At 48.3% G+C, this 12643-nt stretch overlaps 1 protein-coding gene across 2 annotated transcripts in view; it reads right to left on the reverse strand.

Annotated features, from left to right (window-relative positions):
* Positions 1 to 5551: 5551 nt before the first annotated feature.
* RUFY3 (RUN and FYVE domain containing 3) overlaps positions 5552 to 12643 on the reverse strand; it is a 94428-nt gene continuing 87336 nt past the window's right edge. Inside the window, exons 17-19 of one of the 2 annotated variants that reach the window (XR_001482955.1) lie at positions 10995 to 11069; positions 6700 to 8093; positions 5552 to 5586 (exon numbers count right to left, since the gene is read on the reverse strand). Coding sequence is in view for 1 of the 2 variants with exons in the window: in XM_015427120.1 (XP_015282606.1) it covers positions 7950 to 8093; positions 10995 to 11069 (219 nt within the window). In the remaining variant the exon portion in view is untranslated. Of the gene's footprint in view, positions 5587 to 6439; positions 8094 to 10994; positions 11070 to 12643 lie in introns of those variants that run through there. The other variant, XM_015427120.1, reaches the window with a different exon arrangement.

Here is a 12643-nt window from a genome sequence, read left to right on the forward strand (position 1 = left end):
TTTAAAAAAAATTTGTGTGTGTGTGTGCAAAGTGGTATATATTTTACAGAATCTTTATTAAGCAACCTGATTTCATGTGGCTTGTTGCTATGTGTATTCCATTGTTCTTAGTAGTGGCCAGTATATGCTATGGACGAAGTTGTGACCAGCACCTGTGGTCTCAAACTGCTGCTGGCAGATACTGCTTACAGATATTACCCACTGCTGACTAGTTTCACCTGTCTGATCATTAATGTATAAATATAATAAACGAAAACCTTTTTTTCCCCCCTTCATTAGACTGTGCTTTTTAGGGGTTTACAGAATTTACACAAATGTATTTGGGGGGGTTACCACACTACTTTACCCCATGTGATTTGCGCATGCTGGAACTACTTGCAAATGTAGGGGTGTGGGTTGTCTAAAGGGTGGACCTTAACACTTTTGGAAGAAGAGATTGGATTTATACCCCATCCTTCAGTACCCTAAGGTGTCTCAGAGCGGCTTACAATCTCCTTTCCCTTCCCCTCCCCACAACAGGCCCCCTGTGAGGTAGGTGGGGCTGAGAGAGCGCTCTTGAGAACTGCCATTGAGAGAACAGCTCTGAACGAACTTGCGACTCACCCCAGGTCACATCAGCAGCTGCCTGTGGAGGAGTGGGGAATCAAACCCGGTTCTCCTAGATTAGAGTCCACGCTCCTAACCACTACACTGGGGTGGGCAGGGCAACAGCTGCTTGGTGAGAAGGGGGCAGCTTCATCCGTCTACTCTGCAAGAGACAGCTTTCCCCCCATGGCCCCTTGACCTGTCATTTGCTGCTTGGGGCACAGGAAATGCTCCCTTCACAATAGTGGCCACTTCTCTGTATCTCTAATGCTCCTGTTACATCAGAAGAAGGAGATTGGATTTATACCACACCCTTCCCTACCCGAAGGTGTCTCAGAGCGGCTTACAATCTCCTTTCCCTTCCCCTCCCCACAACAGACACCCTGTGAGGTAGGTGGGGCTGAGAGAGCTCTGACAGAAACGGCTCTTTTTCAAGAACAGCTCTGACAGAACTATGGCTTGCCCAAGGTCATCCAGCAGGTGCAAGTGGAGGAGTGGGGAATCAAGCCCAGTTCTCCCAGATTAGAGTCTGCGCACTTAACCACTATGCCAAACATCAAATATCAAAAGGGGGCCAAGAAGGACCCTTGACTGTAAAAACAATAATTCTTTTTCTTCCCATAGAAAAAGCAGGGTATATAAGGCTTCCGGTTTATGGCGACACGCAGGCAGACATATCTCCCAGACATCCCAGGGATGTAAACTGCACACTAGTGTGTGGGAGGGGGTCCAACGGGTCGCGACTCCCCTGGAGCCTTGGTAAAAGGCTCCCAGCCAGGGGGCTTTTGAGGGGCGACCCCTTCGATGGCCGAAAGCTGGAGAATTGAGGCCCCCCTCCGCCCTGAAGGTCCTGCCACTGAGTGACCGCATGGTACAAGTGCTGCTGACCGGGACAAGCGTTGGAAATCGGGCGAAATAAATTATGACAAGCGAGGCCGACAATGAACTGTGAGTCAGGTTGAAGCGAGCATGAAGATATAAAAAGAAGCTGCCCCCCTAAAGAGCGAATGGAAAGCAAGCGGGGGAAAGATCCCTCCCAAACGCATAGACAAAACATGGAAGGAAAGGGGGGGGGAGCGGAAAAAGAAGCGACTAAAACTGTTTTAAGAGACATCAGAGCGCAGAAAAGCGTTTGGGCGAATATCAGAGACTTTACCAACTTTTTTGAAAAGTAAACAAATCCAAAAAAAATGGCAGGGAAGAAACCAGAGAAAGAGAAGCTGTTGAAATCGAAACTAGGGCCAGTCCTCGAACGGATGAGGTCACTGAGCTCTCAAACTCTTGGCTGACTCCCTGCGCCCCCTGCTGGACGAGATCACTGGCATTAAACAACAACTGTCAGTAATTGGGCAGAGTGTTGCAGCGCAGCAGATGCAACTGACGCAATCCTTAAAAGCAACAGAGCAAATGGGAGAGAAGGTGAAGGAAATGGACGTCACTACTAAAAAAGTTAAGAAAAAGGTGCAAAAGTTGGAAATGAAGCAAGCTACAGAAGAGTCAAAGCTTTTACAGCTACAAATGGATAAAGCAAATTTGGTCCTACGGTTTCAAGGGGTCCAGGAAATTGAAGGAGAGAATCTGAAGAAACGACTGAGTGAAGCAATAGCCCCAATGACAGATTTAACAGCGGAATACCTTTGCAGCGAGATGGATGTGGTCTACAGGTCCTATTCATTCTACATCAAGAAAAATAATCTGCCTGGGGAAATAGTGGTCAGATTCTCGAAGAGACACATGAGAGATGCTATTTTGAAAGCAAATTCGGGAACACCTTTGAAAATTGGGGGCAATAATATCACGATTTTAAAAGATATTCCATTTGATATAACACAGAAGAGAAAGAACTATAAAGAATTAATCCTTTTCTTACAAACAAATGGCATAAATTACAGGTGGTTAACCCCAGAAGGCGTCATTTTCAAGATTAACGATAAAAAAGAAAAGATTGAAAAACAAAGCACGTGAATTTCTGCAGACACAGCTTGGAGAACCAGAAGAGAGCAAAGAGGAGGAAAAAGAAAGCAAATCTGATGGTGAGTTGGGCTCGGGGGTCTTCGGACGAGGACTCCCCCTCTGAAAAGGGGGCGGATGCCCTCAAAAGCCCTTATAAACTGAGGATTAGAAAAGATAAGAATAAATTACGGCTGAAGGACTCTGATTTGTGCCTGAAAAAATGTTGAAATAACTTGGGGATGCTCTGAGAATTTCTTTAAACAGTTAAAGGGATGGTTAAACGATAACTAATCTAGCGTAACTGACTAAGTTCAATGTATTATTAGTAGCTTTTTGAAAATAGCATGGTGTTAAATTGATGTATGATCTCCTACTCTTGGGTTTTTAGTTAGTTGTGGGTCTTTTCTTTATTCCCTAGATGTAGTTCCCTTTCCTATATTTTCTGTTGTAGTTTTGTAGTCTGGAAAAAAACCCCAATAACACCCCCCCCCGGGGGGATGAAAAAAAAGAGAAAAGGCAGGGTATAAAACTGAACTTGCAAGAACATGTTAACTCCAGTAGTAATTATGCTGTAGTTTTCAGGAACAAAGGATATTGTCAATTCAGATGGGAGCCATCATTAAGGGGGGGCCCCTCTAGAATATGCAATTATCATACGGCATTATGTGTAGAATAGCCAGGAGATCCTAAGATTGTCTAGTATCCTAAGATTGTCTAGCTCATTAGCATTGTGCACCACTAGGTGGTGAGCTGGAGTTGTTTTTAAGACAAGAGACGTTTCAGAAGTGGTTAGCCGTTCCCTGCTTTTGCGTCACAACCCTGGTATTCCTTGGAGGTCGCCCTTCCAAATATTAGCCAAGGCCGACCCTGCTTAGCTTCCGAGATCTGATGGGATCGGGCTATCCAGTTCAGGAATATGGAATCCTGCTGTATTGCCTCAATGTAGAATATTATTCGATGTTCTCCCTTAAAACTAATTTGGGAAGAATTGCTCCCCTCTGTGCGTTGAAACATGTTTCTGCCCAGGGTAGGAGGCAGACTTCGCATAGACAGGACGCCACCCCCCATCCCTGTGGGCAGGATGTGCCATTTTATTCGTTAGTGTAGTAAAATACTTAGAAGAGAAGAGGAAGAAGAGGAGATTGGATTTACACCCCGCCCTTCACTCAGGGTCTCAGAGCGGCTTACAAACTCCTTTCCCTTCCCCTCCCCACAACAGGCACCCTGTGAGGGAGGTGGAGCTGAGAGAGCTCTCTCGAGGACTGCCCTTGAGAGAACAGCTCTGAAAGAACTTCCGACCGACCCAAGGTCATCCTGCAGGTGGAGGCATGGGGAATCAAGCCCGGTTCTCCCAGATTAGAGGCCGTGTACTTAACCAGTACACCGAACTGGCTCTTATAGATCCCTTTCCTCGTGACTGTGCGCTGCTGGGGTAAATTCGGAGTGATGGGCCGTTACTGAACTTCTCACTGGGGCCCCTGTAGCGTATTGTGTATCCACCACAGCCCTGAGTGGCTGTCGTGACAGTAGCAGGTGAATGATAAAAGCAGGCATGATTGGAGTCCGTGTGGTATGCAGGGGGGTAGTAGGTGTGGAGAGATCAGTGTTGGTAATATCACGCCTAATCCAGTCACGCCCTGCTGTTGTCATTTGCCTGCTCATGTCATTCAGCATTTGAAATCACCCCACTTTCCCAGGTACCAGACAGATGGGTTCACATTCTAGCTGGATCTGAAGAAGCCAGCAGGGGACTCACGGATTTTGCCAGAATTTTGTTAGTGCCACAACTTGTGTTAGTCTTTTAAGGTGCTCCTGAACTCCTGCTCTTTGCTGCCGCTGCAGACGAGCACGGCTACCCATCTCGATCTGATTCCCAAGGGGTAGTTTTCTAAACTACTACTGAGCTTGTAATGTACCTTAAAGCAGGGAGCCTGTCATTCTAAACACTACAGAAAGTGGTGTCCAAACTAGAAGATACTGAAATGTGACTACAAAATGCTCACGAGTATTTATCACGTGTGTCTGCTCCACTAGGTTTCCCTTCATCTACTTGTACTCCATATTCTATACTGCTTAGGGGCTTGGATCTAGCCCGTTTCTGTGGGAGCGAGAATTTCCACCCAGCCAAGGACGACTTTCCTCTCCTTCCCCTCACTTGCAGAAGTTACGTTCTACCAGTCCAGATGCCAGCCACAATTGAGTATTCGCTTTCTCGTTATGGTCCCTAGTTCCTGCACAGACCATTCCTTAACAATCCAAGAGGCTACTAATTTTCTCCCCTAGAAGAGCTTTTGCTAAAAAATTAAGTAGCCCAAGTCATGGCTCATTCCCTACTTTAGCCCAGTGACTAGTAAACAGCAATCTGTGTGCAAAAACCACTTCCGTTCTTTGTTCTACCACTTTTTAAAGTAACCTGGATCTGAAGGAGTGTGTTGTTGTTCAGTCACACAGTCGAGTCCGACTCTTCATGACCCCATGGACCACATCACGCCAAGCCCACCTGTCTTCCGCCGTCCTCTGAAGTTTGCTCAATTTCATGTTGGTTGCATCTGTGACACTGACCATCTCATCCTTTGCCGTCCCCGTCTTCTTTGACCTTCAATCTTTCCCGGCATCAGGGTCTTCTCCAGTGAGTGCTCCCTTCTCATTGGGTGGCCAACTGAAGTGTGCATGCACACAAAAGCCTAATACCTTGAATAAAACTTGGTTGGTCTTAAGAGTACCACTGGACTCAAACTTCGTTCCAGTAAGGGACAAGGTCTAAGACGCTCACCAGCCTTCGCGGCCGTTGCCTGGTCGAGCTAATGACAGTCACTCAAGGCTGTGGTGTATAAAATATGCTCCACAGTCCCCGGTGAGAAGATCGATAATGGCCTGCCACTCCTAATCCACCCCAGCAGTGCACAACCACAAGGAAAGGTGGGGTAAGAATACTTTATTACACTAACAAAATGGCACACGCTGCTCCCGGGGCCGGGGGCCGCATCCTGGCTCTGCTAACTCTGCAATCGCACCAATGAACAGGTGGGGCAATTCTTCCCAAATTGCCTTAAGAAGAAGAAGAGATTGGATTTATACCCCGCCCTTCACTTGGAGTCTCAGAGCGGCTTACAAACTCCTTTCCCTTCCCCTCCCCACAACAGACACCCGGTGAGGTGGGTGAGGCTGAGAGATCTCTGATACAAACTGCTCTTTTCCAAGGACAGCTGTGCCACAGCTTGTGACTGACCCAAGGTCACATCAGCAGGTGCAAGTGGAGGAGTGGGGAATCAAACCCGGTTCTCCCAGATTAGAGTCCACGCAATTAACCACTACACCAAACTGGCTCTCTTAAGGCAAAACATCTGATAATATTCTACACTGGGGGCAATGCAGCTGGATTATACATCCCCTCCCTTAATAACCGTAACCATCTGAATTATATCCTTCGTTCCTGAAAACTACAGCATAATTAGTCCTGCCTGTTTTTCAGTTTACATACACACTCTAACCAATCGTCTTTTTTACCTATTCTCTATAACTGCGAGCTGGAAGAATGATTGCTAAGGATTCGGTGTATGCTTCGGCCGTCTTAAGTAGATAGTGACCAATGCTCCCTCCCAAGCTGTGGAGTCTTGTGAGCAAAAATTCTACTTTGTGAGCTACCGGCATTAAAGTTGTGAGCGAGCGATTGGGCTGCCGCATAAATCAGTTCTGCTCTGGAGCCCCATCCTTCCTGAGCGAAGACGAAAATGTGTGAGCCGGAGACTAAAAAGCTGTGAGCTAGCTCACACTAACTCAGCTTAGAGGGAACACCGGTCGTGACCCAGAGTGTTTGGCTCTGTTTTCCCTTAATTTCATCTCTCTCTCTCTCTGTTAAAGGTAACACACTGAAGAATGAGCCACACTGTACTTCCGTAAACATTTGATTGTCCGCACAACATAAACATAACAGCAGTGAAACACTAGCCGCCGACACATTCAATTACATGCTGCAAGTTTCCAGTTAGCGGGCCCTCCGCCCACAGAGCATGTGATGTGGTTCACCAAGATGGCTGCAGAAAGGCCCAAGAGAAGCGGCAGCCTCTTTGGAACTACGAAGCGGCCAGCGCTCTGTTAAGAAGTGTAACACGCTGCTGACCTTCCTAAAATCCATTAGCTTACAGTGACGAAATTACCCACCTTCTCTCTATGAAATCACCCTAGTTTTTTTCATGAGCAAATCCATACGGTCCTACTGCCTCTACAGCCTCGATGCGCAAACGGTGCAGTTTTTCACTTAAGCAGGCAAAACATTCAGGATTCAAGTTCCACTCCAGTGGCTCAGAGAATTCACAATTGGCTGGCGCCCCCTAGAGGTCCCGCAAAAACCGGTGTCTTAGGCTACTCCTGGGCAGTTTAGAAAGGAAAAGATCTTGGCCAAATTTTCGATAGCAAACTTGCCGACAACTGTGCAGGTTTTAAAAAAAAAATGCAGTGCAATTCACACATCACACGTTCTCCCTCAAGGAGCTTGGTGGAATTCGTTTCCTTTTTTTTTTTGAGCAGCACATCTGCAAAATCAGAGCCTCAACAAAAGTTAATTGGCAGAAACAGGTCAAAGTTAACAGCTCTGGGGGTGGGGGGGGCGCTCTCTAACTGGACACAGTTGCCTCTAATTTGTTTTCAGGAGTTACGCAATTCCATCTCCGGGCCTCCCAACGAGGTGATCCAGAGAGGCTGCTTTAAAAACAGAATACGAATAGGTGCCCTGTATCCACTGGTTAGCAAATGCCTCCCCACTCTGAGAGAGCTGTGCAACTCAGAGATATTACAGATCGCATGAGTCTGTGCATTCACTAGCTCCCTCTTAGGAAGTCAGGTGAGTGTGTGAGCCCCATAAACAAGCAAGGAAGTACATGTGGCTTATGCTGGACCTGTCTAGTTCGCCTGGCTTCCAGGAACGAGTGCAAGACATGCCCATGTGCACAGCTGCCTTCCCAGGAGAAGTACACTGGAGAGAAAAGACCCCTGTCACGTGTCTTTCCACAGGCTCATGGTTTGCACTCTTGCCCCTTGCTGGGCACTCTGTTGTGCCTCCCGATTCATGGACAAGCAGTTCAACAGTGTCTTTTGTGCCTGCAAAGACAAACAACACGCAGCACTCGGCTCCCAATGTAGATGCTCAAGAGCACAGAACACCTTCACAGCAGAGACAGGAGACCGGGCAAAACTCTTCCAAGGATGGTTCACCAAGGGTCCTTAAACATTTACAGTTAGAAGGCTGATTGCCGATGCAATTATAGCACACCCCGGGGCTCTCTGGTTCTGCAGGAGCGCTCTCAAAAATCTCTCCAAACGGCTGCAGAGACATTTGGAAGACACAGCGTTTCACAGTGGAGCTCGGCCAGCGCGCACGAGCAACATTTGGCAGCGCATTCATTCCCTGGTCTTTATGAGGGGCTTGCAGAATACTGCTGCATCAAGTGCTTGTGACACCGGTTGCAGACACGTTCCGGGTTGATGCTGGACGGGAGAGGCAGTTCGTTCGCAGAGCAGGCCTCGCAGAAGATCCCGCCGCAGTTCTTGCAAACGTTCTGCGTGGGGGAGAAGAAACAGATAAAATTGGAACCAGGCTTTTGAATCCTGGCACGCTTTTGCACTTGAAACAAAAAGCAAACGCCACGTTCAGTGGTTAATGTTTCAGCCAGGCGCAAACAGGCCTGGTGTAGTTTGATGTGGTGGTTAAGTGTGCGGAGTCTAATCTGGGAGAAGCCCTAGAGAGAAAACTGCAAGAAATAACCGATTTTGGTTTAGAAAAGAACGTGAAATATCTTGGGATAAACATTACGAATAGAACAAGTACATTGATACCAGGTAATTACGATACGCTCTTGACCCAGGTTAAAAAGGATTTAGAAAATTGGTCCAAGCTTCAACTGTCTCTTATGGGGAAAGTGGCAGTGATTAAAATGGCTATACTTCCCAGGATACTATTTCTATTTCAAAACATCCCAGTACTCAATAATTACAAGTTTATAAAAATTATGGATAAGTTAACATCAGATTTTATTTGGGGGGGAAAAAAACCCAGAATAAAGATTTATTCTTTACAAGAAAAAACAAAGAAGGGCGGATTGGCAGTGCCGAATTGGCGACTATACTATCAGGCCGCGGCACTGACATGGTTACGTGAATGGATATTGCTCAGAAATCAGAGGATTTTAAGCCTAGAAGGCCACAGATGAGAATCCAAACACTTAACCGCTGCACCAAACTGGTGTAGGCTGAGGGACTTGGGAACGTTTAGTCTGGAGAAGAGGAGGTTGAGGGGGGACACGGCTGCTCTCTTTTGAAGTATTTGAAGGGCCGTTCCTTGGAGGAGGGCAGGGAGCTGTTCCTGTTGGCAGCAGAGGATGGGACTCACAAGAATGGGTTTACATTAAGGGCGGGAAGGCCATGGATATCAGGAAAAACCTTTTTACAGTCAGAATTGTGCCACAGGGGAATCGGCCGTTTCTCTCAGAGCTCTCTCAGCCCCCCCTCCCTCACAGGGTGTCTGTTGTGGGGAGGGAAAGGAGCTTGTGAGCCGCTCTGAGACTCCTTTGGGTAGTGAAAGGCGGGGTATAAATCCAATCTCTTCTTCTTCTTCTTTTACCTCCCAGGGTGTCTGTGGTGGGGAGGGGAAGGGAAAGGAGGTTGTAAGCCGCTCAGACTCCTTCGGGGAGGGAAGGGCAGGGGATAAATACAATCTCTTCTTCTTCTTTTACGTCACAGGGTGTCAGTTGTGGGGAGGGGAAGGGAAAGGAGGTTGTAAGCCGCTCAGACTCCTTCGGGGAGGGAAGGGCAGGGGATAAATACAATCTCTTCTTCTTCTTTTACGTCACAGGGTGTCAGTTGTGGGGAGGGGAAGGGAAAGGAGGTTGTAAGCCGCTCAGACTCCTTCGGGGAGGGAAGGGCAGGGGATAAATACAATCTCTTCTTCTTCTTTTACGTCACAGGGTGTCAGTTGTGGGGAGGGGAAGGGAAAGGAGGTTGTAAGCCGCTCAGACTCCTTCGGGGAGGGAAGGGCAGGGGATAAATACAATCTCTTCTTCTTCTTTTACGTCACAGGGTGTCAGTTGTGGGGAGGGGAAGGGAAAGGAGGTTGTAAGCCGCTCAGACTCCTTCGGGGAGGGAAGGGCAGGGGATAAATACAATCTCTTCTTCTTCTTTTACGTCACAGGGTGTCAGTTGTGGGGAGGGGAAGGGAAAGGAGTTTGTAAGCAGCTCTGAGACTCCTTTGGGTAGTGAAGGGTGGGGTATAAATCCAATCTCCTCCTCCACGATGACTGGCTCCAACCAACCCTGGTAGCCTCTAATGCTGGAAACTAAACCCTGCATTACAACCTACTACATTGCCAAGACAGAGGTGGCTCTAAAAGGCTCGGGGCCTAACTTAGTTCAGCGTGAGAGTTTGTCTATTCAGCTTATAGCCTGTCCTGTTCCTGATGCTCATGTGGAGAGGCTCTGATGGCCCATACTAGGGCGAGGGAGGACCTGGGTTCAAGACCCCACCCGCAGGGCGACTCTGAGCCAATCACCTGCTCTTTCTGCCTAACCTACTTATCAGGATAGGATTGTGGTGAGGACAAAATGGAGCAGAGGATCCTCTGTGCCACTCTGGCCCCCCCAAAAAAAAAGAGCGGGATAAAAATATAATCAGGTCGCTGCTGGGCCTCAGTCCTCTTTGCAAAACCCCTGTAAAGGAGGTCAGGAGAATTTCAAGCAAAAAAAGAAGCTGGATATAAGAACATAAGAGAAGCCAATGTTGGATCAGGCCAGTGGCCCATCCAGTCCAACACTCCGTGTAACACAGTAGCCAGGACAATAGAAGCCCTCCCACTGTTGCCCCCCCAAGCGCCAAGAATACCGAGCATCACTTGCCCCAGACTGAGAGTTCCTATCTATAAAGGTAAACGATTCCCTTACTCGACAGCTAGTCAAATCCGACTCTAGGGGGCACTGCTCATCTCCGTTTCCCAGCTGAAGAGCCAGCGCTGTCCGAAGACTCCTCCGTGGTCATGTGGCCGGCATGACTAGACGCCGAGGCGCACGGAACGCTGTTACCTTCCCACCGAAGCGGTACCTGTTTATCTACTTGCAATTCCTTGCTTTCGAACTACAGCCACGGCTGCTTAAAAAAGTACAAATTGTCCCTCGGACAATGTGGCAGAGTATAGAATAGGAGCAGAAAATGGTCTCCCCAGGTTAACCACACCCTGTCCTGGGTAGCCCAGGTTAGCCTGATCTCATCAGATCTCGGAGGCTAAGCAGTGTCGGCCCTGGTTAGTACTTGGATGGGAGACCATCAAGAAGGTCTTAAGGTCGCTGTACAGAGGCAGGCAATGGCAAACCGCCTCTGACCGTCCCTTGCCTTGAAACCCTACGAGGTCACCATAAATTGGCTACAACTTGATGGCAAAAAAATTAATAACTACTCTTTGGGTTAGACTCACCTTCTTTTGGCTCCGAGTGCTTTCTTCCTGACACAATTGGCACAGCTCTGACTTCCCGGGGCCGGCAGTCTGCTCCTAAACAGTTCAGACGGAAATGGAAACATTTAACACGGCTGCTGTTTAAGCAACCCATTGAGGCTGCAAAGTTTTCTCGCAGATCATCTGACTTCTCATAGAAAATATCTCACGTAAGCAGGGCTCTTTTTGTAGAAAAAGCCCAGCAGGAACTCATTAGCATAACAGGCCACACCCAACAGCAGGAACTCATTAGCATAGTAGGCCACACCCTGACAGCATATTAGCATATTAGGCCACACCCCCACATCACCAGAAGTGTGGTCATCCAGCCACACCCACCTTTTACTTCTTATTCTGTTTACCTTGTTTGTTGTCAAAACCCAGCGCTTTTTTTTGTAGCAGGAACTCCTTTGCATGTTAGGCCACACACCCCGAATGTAGCCAATCCTAATGAGTTTCTGCTGTTGGGTGTGGCCTATTATGCTAATGAGTTCCGGCTGGGCGTGGCCAACTCAGGAGCCAGCCGGAACTCCGTTCCTGTGCGTTCCTGCCCAAAAATAGCCCTGCATGTAAGGTTTGAGGATGCCTCACCCACGTCTCTTTGAGGAGTTAAATCTGGCTCCTCACGATTAGATTGACGTTCATGCGGGCAAGCTGATCTGCAACCGTGCAGAGCGGCCATCTGTAGGATCACGTGGCCAAGCATGCACACGGGGGTTATGATGTTAATTAGGTCCAGGCAGTCTAAATGGATTGTTGTGGCAGCACAGAGGCAGCTACAGTGCAGTGAACATGTGCCTGCTCCTTAGAAGCGAACGAGCAGACCGAACATGAGATGGGCGGTCGTTTCCGCACGCAGCACCCCGCAAATCATACAGTCGCAAAAAGGCAAGGTAGGCAGTCTCCTTCTTGCAGCATAAAGGTAAAGGTTCCATTGCTCGAAAGCCAGTCGAATCCGACTCTAGGGTTGCGGGGCTCATCTCCGTTTCCAAGCCGAAGAGCCAGCGCTGTCCGAAGACGTTTCCGTGGTCATGTGGCCGGCATGACTAAACACCGAGGCGCACGGAACGCTGTTTCCTTCCCACCGAAGTGGTACCTATTTATCTACTTGCTTTCAAACTGCTAGGTTGGCAGGAGTATCTTGCAGCATACTTTTAATTAAAGTACGGTTCAGTTTGTTTCATGCAAAAAACGGCAGCCCGAATATGAATGCGCAGTGTGTCTGATAACCAAGAAAACGAATGAAAACAACCCCATAAACCAACACAGCACAATAAAAACCTTAGCGTCTCAGTAGCCAAAATTTGCACAGCTGGATACGCCGTGCCTGCTAAAAATGCATGAAGTGTCCCTCGGACAGCATCAGAAAACGGTCTCCCCAAGTTAAGCCGCGCACCCTGACCTTGATGGCCCAGGCGAGCCCGATCTCATCAGAGACTGGAAACTAAGCAGGGTCAGCTCCAGTTACTGCTTATATGGGAGGCCACCAAGAAGTCCAGGGTCGCTATGCAGAGGCAGGCAATGGCAGGGCCCTTTAGAGCAGGGGTGTCAAACATGCGGCCCGGGGGGCCAGATCAGGCCCCCGGAGGGCTTCCATGAGGTACGCAGTAGAACTGGCCATCTCCTGCTTC

This window comes from Gekko japonicus, unplaced genomic scaffold (assembly GCF_001447785.1).
Source record: "Gekko japonicus isolate JY-2015 unplaced genomic scaffold, Gekko_japonicus_V1.1 scaffold565, whole genome shotgun sequence".
In the NCBI taxonomy this organism is placed as follows: domain Eukaryota; kingdom Metazoa; phylum Chordata; class Lepidosauria; order Squamata; family Gekkonidae; genus Gekko; species Gekko japonicus.